Source organism: Eurytemora carolleeae, unplaced genomic scaffold (genome assembly GCF_000591075.1).
Source record: "Eurytemora carolleeae unplaced genomic scaffold, Eaff_2.0 scaffold1131, whole genome shotgun sequence".
In the NCBI taxonomy this organism is placed as follows: domain Eukaryota; kingdom Metazoa; phylum Arthropoda; class Copepoda; order Calanoida; family Temoridae; genus Eurytemora; species Eurytemora carolleeae.
In genome coordinates this window covers 13044-20547 of record NW_019397024.1, presented here as the reverse complement: position 1 = coordinate 20547, position 7504 = coordinate 13044, and the positions used below count along the sequence as shown (strand labels likewise).

The 7504-nt window shown below is 31.4% G+C and overlaps 1 protein-coding gene across 1 annotated transcript; it reads right to left on the bottom strand.

Moving 5' to 3' along the window:
* On the bottom strand, positions 1–6087 carry LOC111711216 (uncharacterized). Its single transcript, XM_023485505.1, has 8 exons — positions 6060–6087; positions 5922–6000; positions 4912–5094; positions 4327–4405; positions 3931–4083; positions 3208–3299; positions 579–635; positions 1–372 (listed from the first exon to the last, which is right to left on the bottom strand). Exons 1-8 carry the CDS (start codon positions 6085–6087, stop codon positions 264–266), a joined length of 780 nt encoding a protein of 259 aa, XP_023341273.1. The 3' UTR covers positions 1–263.
* Between the last annotated feature and the right edge of the window lie 1417 nt (positions 6088–7504).

Genomic DNA, 7504 nt, shown 5'->3' with positions numbered 1-7504 from the left:
TTTAAATAAAAATGAATATTTATTAAGTAAAAGAATAAGATACAATAATTGGTGTGAAGTTTAAATGAAACATTTTGAAAAGTTTCGATGAGATTTCTGCTACAGAATACAATAAAATGTTGTCCTAACTGGACATACAACATAAATACATGAATAATCAAGGTTTGTTTCTTTGATGAAATTTAAAATTGCACTGATTTAATAGCTTTGTAGGACTGACTTAAAGCTTGACTAGCTTGCAATCTAGCGGTGAGATCTTGAAATTAATATTCCGGTTTAGGCACATGGTCGCCTTCAGCGTGGAAACCAGCTTCCGGATCAGCTGTGTAGTTAACTATCTGGAGCTTTCCCTCTTGATCATAGTAGCCATACCTTTATAGATTTTCAATCATTCAATCAATCAATCTATCTATCAATCAATCAAACAATACATAAATCAGTAGATCAACTTACTAATTAATTCTCATTTACATTATAAACCAACCCATTTTCTAATCAATTGATCAATCCATCAATCAATTTATAAATAACCAGTTAATCAATCAATCAATTAATTAATAAATTAATCAATAATTCACCTTCCATGAAGAACTCCATAGTTATCTCTCTCCTCATATCTGAACTGTCTGTTATATCTAAAAAAATCAATTTGAAAAATAACATATTTAAATTCTCTTCATTATTGCTTCAAATTGGAACTAAAGAGGTTTAGAATTTCGACATATAGTCCCTGTATTTTATATCTTTATAAAAGCAATCAGTCCCTGTATTTTATATCTTTATAAAAGCAATCAGTAACTGTATTTTATATCTTTATAAAAGCAATCAGTCCCTGTATTCTATATCTTTATAAAAGCAATCAGTAACTGTATTTCATATCTTTATAAAAGCAATCAGTAACTGTATTTTATATCTTTATAAAAGCAATCAGTCAATGTAAATTATGTCTTTATGAAAACAATCAGTCCCTGTACTTTATATCTTTATAAAAGCAATCAGTCCCTGTATTTTATATCTTTATAAAAGCAATCAGTAACTATATTTTATATCTTTATAAAAGCAATCAGTCACTGTATTTTTTATCTTTATAAAAGCAATCAGTAACTGTATTTTATATTTTTATAATAGCAATCAGTCACTGTATTTTATATTTTTATAATAGCAATCAGTCACTGTATTTTATATCTTTATAAAAGCAATCAGTAACTGTATTTTATATTTTTATAATAGCAATCAGTCACTGTATTTATATCTTTATAAAAGTAGTCAGTCCCTGTTTTTCATATCTTTATAAAAACAATCAATCCTTGTATTTTATATATGTATATGTTGCAAATATTGTGTAAACATGATTTTCTGAACATATGAGAAAATAGCTTAACTATGTTATATTTTTCTTGCTAATCATAAAATATGTCATTCAAACTTTAACTGTGTGGTAAATACATCACATGATGTCTTAATCATGTAATACAGACAACGAGACAACGAGGTAGGAGTTGTAATTACGTCAATTCACGTTAACTTGTAACATAAGATATTTAGATAAATTTAGTTTATAGAGTAACTCTGTACTGATTACTGCGAAATAGTAATCCAGAAATCCTGCTTTGTGCTAAACAGTGGAATCGTCACCATTATTTGGGATCAATATATAGCTTGCTGATAGCTAGGCTTGTTACCCTGTGTGGCATTTATATCCTGGATTAATAACTTTCTGGATAGCTACAACTGTGTCCCTGTGTGGCATTTAGAGCATATGCTTGTGTCCCTGTGTAGCATTTATAGTCTGGGTTAATAGTTTGTTGGATAGCTACGATGTGTGTCCCTGTGTGGCATTTTGAGCCAGGTGGGTTGTGTCCTGGTTGATGATAGCTTGTTGGAAAGCTACGCTAGTGTCCCTGTGTGACATTTATAGCCTGGATTAATAGCTTGTTGGAAAGCTACGCTAGTGTCCGGTGTGGCATTTCGAGCCAGGTGGGTTGTGTCCTGAGATGAGATTTTAAAAGCTTAAACCCGACTAAAACCCAAACTCGAGCTTAGATAGAACCCAAGTCAGGATTGGTTCTGATTCGACCAATGAGAGACTGTTTTGCAAGCTTTCTCTCTGTAGCAGACATAATGCCGTCAGATCAGATGTGACAAGGAGATGTAAATTTCGAAAATTCAAACTTTATGTAGATACATTATTTTCATAGTATGTTTATTTTATATAATTAATAAAATTTGACCCCACAAATAATTCCCGGGATTTTAAATGTACAAATATTAAAGATTTTACGAGATTTACAATCATCAGCTGCTGAAGACTCAAGCCTTAAAGAGAGTAAAACCCAAGAGGGTTGGTTCTCACTAAACTCAAGGCCATCCAAAACCCGGGTCTTGACTTGAGCTTTACTTGGGTCTAAGCAGACGCAAAGACCGGGTTTTAGTCGGGTTTAAGCTTTTAAAATCTCATCTCTGGTTGATAATAGCTTGTTGGATAGCTAGTCTTGTTACCCTGTGTGGCATTTATAGCCTGTATTAATAGCTTGTTGGATAGCTACGCTTGTGTCCTTGATGGCATAAATAGCCAGGTGGGTTGTGTCCTGGTTGTCCTTGATAGCGGTCGGGTTGGACCTGGATAGATACGTTTTGAGAACTTGTTATGGAGTAGGTGTTTACTACATGTATAAAAACAACCAATCCCCGTATTTGATAAATTTATTAAATCAATCAGTCCCTGTATTACTAATACAATGATTGTATTGATATGGACCATATGTTCAAGATTCTCTAAATGTTTTCGAATGACATAGTTTAGGGTAAAGGGTTTGTTTACAACAAGTTTTTTTAAATGTAAAAAAAAATTGACGAAAAATATTTAGCATCATTTATATATTTTTTTAAACGGTTAGGACACAAAAGAATCTCAATATCTGTAAAATTAACCCCATCCTCTGATCACTCGACCCCCCCCCTTAAATTCTGCCCCTTAAATAGGGTTAACATGTTAAAATATCTATTGACCAAATGATATTACAATCTCCATGTGTTGTTCTTGTGTGAAATTTTTTCTTTTAAAGCATTATCTTTAGCAACAAATTCAAATTTCAACATTATTTGTAAGAAATCCTGTTTTGTTCTAGAATTATGCACATATCCAAAAATTGGGTTTAATGTAAAATTCTTTTTTTTTGTTTTTCTGAAGGGCCCCCTTTAACTTACCCCTCTCCAGTATCGTATCCAAATCTATAAGAGTTAGGTCCCTCTTGCCCATGGATTTGGAAGGACAGTCTCTTTGGTTCCTCATATGCAGCCTAAACATTTATTTAAAAAATATTGAAAATATTCGCAATATAAAAAAAGAATGTTTTAAAATATTAGTTAACAGCTTGATAACCAGACGGTGCCTAGGTTTATATTACATATAGCCATAGTAACACACTCTGCCACTGCCCAGTGGAATTTTTAAAAAAAATTTACCCTTTGGTTCCTCATATGCAGCCTAAACATTTATTTAAAAAATATTGAAAATATTCGCAATATAAAGAAAGAATGTTTTAAAATATTAGTTAACTGCTTGATAACCAGGCGTTGCCCAGGTTTATATTACATATAGCCTGCTCTCTGCCACTGCCCAGTGGAATTTTAAAAAATTTGATTTTTCCCCCTTTGGTTACTAATACTCTCAAAAAAATATCAGCTTATTTGGTTCAGCCGTTTGGCCATCACTAGAGCAAACATATTTATAAATAAATATCGTAAAACTTCTAAAACTTGTAAAAAAAAAAGTCAGAAAACTACCGGAAAGTTTCGCTGACCTTTAGTTTAAAAAAGAAGCATTTACATTGTAGGAAAGTTGGAATAATTGAAACATACACAACAGTAAAAATAGGTTTGAAAAACGAAGAAATTATAATCTGCTATTTCCGTACAATAACAGCTTACCCCATTATATGCTGCTGCTCCTGCTGCTACAGCATCTTGGATGCTCTTCTGTTCTGGGGGAGCATAGCCAGCATCATATGCTGCTGCAGGAGGACTGTAGGGGGTGTAGGCAGGTTGGAAGCTTTCACCTTCTAGAAGGTCACTTCCAGTATCCTAATATAAAAGCAGGTCATTTACATAATCATAGTATTTCACTTTAAAATATTCTAAACTTCCTATTTAAATTAAGAATATTTTTTGTGAATTATTACTAACTTTTTATAATTTCTTCTACTTATTGCTATTTATGTCTCCTTCTTTCTACTTTTTTCTCTTAGTATACATATTTTTGCTATTTTCTACTACTTTCTGCTAATTTTTGCCACTTTCTACGGCTTTCTAAATAGTTCTACTTACTTGTTGTGCACTTCTTTCATAAACTTTATCTTGTTCTTTACTGTTATAAAATCTCTCTGCGACATTAGAATCAGATCGTCTTGAATCAAAAAGCAATTTTCTGATTGAATCTGGATTAAGTATGGATTATCAAGAGTTTTTTAGTTTTGTATTTTTATCATTTTGATATTTATATGGGACTATCGTTAGTGTTTTACGATGCTAAATTATTTTTTTCTGTGGTTTAACAAGAGACAGTCAAGTAAACAGCAGAACTTTGTCCCAATCCCATTAGATCTAAATCAGAATATTCTGGCTATTGATGATCTTAGATATCTTAATTTGAATATAGAGACATTTTTAAAAATCAATTTATAAAAATAATTGAGGGTTTTCTGCAATAAGTGACTTGCACATTTGAGAACTAACCAGCATTAAACATTTTTCGAGTAAGGAAAACGAACTTTTATATTTTTAAGCAGATTAAGGTTTCAAGGTTACCGTTGTAATCTTTGCATTGAAAATCACTTGCTATTACGCTCCAAGTTCTTTTTAATGCTTTATTCTTTATTAACTTGACCAAACCCATTGGAAGAAATTGCTTTCCTTGTTTCTTGCTCTAGATTTGAAGAAAATCTTTGCTCTTTATTAGTAGCTTGGGATTCAGGTTTTGCAGGGGCTTCAAATTCAAGTTGGGTAGGCTTGCCAGGAAGTTCAAATCGCCTGTTTCCAATAATTGACTGCGCCTCCCTTTGGTAGGGTCCAAATGTTTGCCCGGCTAGCGCAAACCTAAATATGAAAATAAAATTTTGGATCATATTTACAATTTTTTATGGAAATACGTATTTGATTTTTACCAGACGTATTGATCATTTACCGATTTACCTATTTCTTGGTTTAAAAATAAAACACATATAATCATTTATGTTCTAGTTCTTCTCTTGGTTCTTATTAATTTTCGCCAGACTTTAAAGTTAATAAAAGAAAACTTGGGACAATGTGCGGTAAAAAACGCTTCAAAGTGGAAACTGCAAAACTTCCATTTACGAACAGAAGTTTTTAAAAAATTACCGAGAAATTCAGCTAAAAAGGAAATTTTGGAAATGACAGGGAAATTCCGTTAGCGAACGTACATTTTTAAAATTAATGTTAACATTTTTGCGTTAGCTTAATTATTATTATTTAAGGAATGGATTAAAATGATAACTCCTCCTATTGAGGTGCTATATTCAGAACAAAAATGTTATAAACTTCTAAAACGTAACCGGAACAATTTTCTTTTCTTATACATGTGCGTAAAATTAAGACTAGAGAAGTTACGAGGTCACAAACTCGTATCAGTTATGTCACATTAATTTTACCCTCTCCTTCTATCTAGTTTGAACCCAGGTAACAAAAGTGAGGAATTTTCTCAAGTTCTCCAGCTTTGGTGACTTGCTTTAAAGAATTTTTGGGGATTTTCTCGAGAAAAAAATTCTTGTGACTAATTCCTCTGAAATTCTTGAGAAATTCTCAAGAAATTCCCAAGAATTTCTCGGGAATATTTCTCCGGAAATTTTTGTCTAGTGTGCAGTGCCTCTGGGAAATTTGGATTGTTATGAATTTTATAATTTTACCTTTGGGGACCATCTGAGTTCAGTCTAAGACTTGAAAACACTTCTTTAGGTCTGTTTACTGGTCTGCAAATATGTGTGTCTTTTATTAAAAGGGGCTGAAGGATTAATTTCTACTTTTATTAAATTGTATTTTCTTACCCGTTAGTAAGGCTAATCTCAACAACATTGAGAAAAAGCAATATTATGTAAAATTTTAAGAAAATGTTTTAAAACTAAATTGACCTGGGCTAAAAAAATATAGCTGAATATAATTGTAATTTGATTAGAATATTTTTCTAGATCTCATCAAAGGTTTCTCCTCTTTCTGGTGCTCAGGTCTGAAACAATAAAAAACATAAATAAAGATTTTGATCAAATAAAACTTAGAAAAGATAAAGAAATTGTAATTTGAATTATTACAGTCGTCGTCACATATATGTAAATAATTAGGAAGACTTAGATTTTACTTTTGATTTATATCAAGCTTTTATACAGAATGGATACACATAAACATGGGATAGAAACAGCTGTCAGTGAAAAAAGCTTATTACTCACTTAATTACCACATTATGATATTATCATCATATTCATCTCATCATCCGCGGTTTATTTGGTTACAATTTCGTTTTTAAACATTTTGTTTAGATTTAAAAGAAGAAGAAGAAGAAGAAGAAGAAGAAGAATAAGAAGAAGAAGAAGAATAAGAAGAAGAAGAAGAAGAAGAAAAAGAAGAAGAAGAAGAAAAATAAGAAGAAGAAGAGGAAGAAGAAAAAGAAGAAGAAGAAGAAGAAGAAGAAGAAGAACTACCTGTAAGAATAAACTTTTTCATGAACCCTATTTCCTTTATCGTCGTACTCTGCACCATCCTAAAATTTATTGAATTAAAAGATGATAGTATTTTCTTTATTACAACTTCAAATAAACAAAATGATGCTGAAATATCGTCTTCCTATTCCAAAGTATTTTAGTAATATTAATTTTTATGATTTTTAAAATTAAAGTTTATAAAAAATTAAGCACTACTGATAATTCTTTATTAAAAAAGGTATCTTATTCTTAAAGATTGAAAACAGATTTTACCAACAATGTATAAGAGTATGTTATATGTTGCTTACGTGAAATCTTTTAAACCAAACGTTGCATGATATTATAGATTTAATCTCTTTTAATGCAATCAATAGAAAATGCTTCAACTGTTATCTGTCATGTGTATCCTTGGACGGTCTTAACCAGATTTAATCTTTGTTTACAACCCTCATCAAGTGGCTTGTTTTGCCCCCCCTTTTTCACCCCTCCCATCCTTCTTAACCCCCCCCCTCTTAAATTCTCTCACGAAGTAAAAATATCTATGCATGCCATTGCCACGACAAAAGTTAATAGGTGCCAATTTTTCAGTGTGAAGTTTACGTATATTATAAACAGAGCATGGTAAATTAGGGGCCCTGCTAGCTTAAAATAAGAAAGAGGCCCTAACTTTTAAACTCTTTTTCCCCCGTTATATATAGATATTTTCCCCGGTTATATATACATATTTCCCCCGTTATATAGAGATAATTTCCCCTGTTATATAAAGATATTTTACCCCGTTATATACAGATATTTTC

Bases quoted from the DNA above. Each gene is read 5' to 3' on its own strand.
- LOC111711216 (XM_023485505.1), bottom strand. From the start codon at position 6,087: ATGTTGTTGAGATTAGCCTTACTAACGG. The intron at 3,300-3,930 runs GTAAGCTGTTAT...ATAAATGTTTAG, and splicing joins GAGCAGCAGCATATAATGGG to GCTGCATATGAGGAACCAAA. The intron at 636-3,207 runs GTAAGTTAAAGG...TGATTTTTTTAG, and splicing joins GGATACGATACTGGAGAGGG to ATATAACAGACAGTTCAGAT.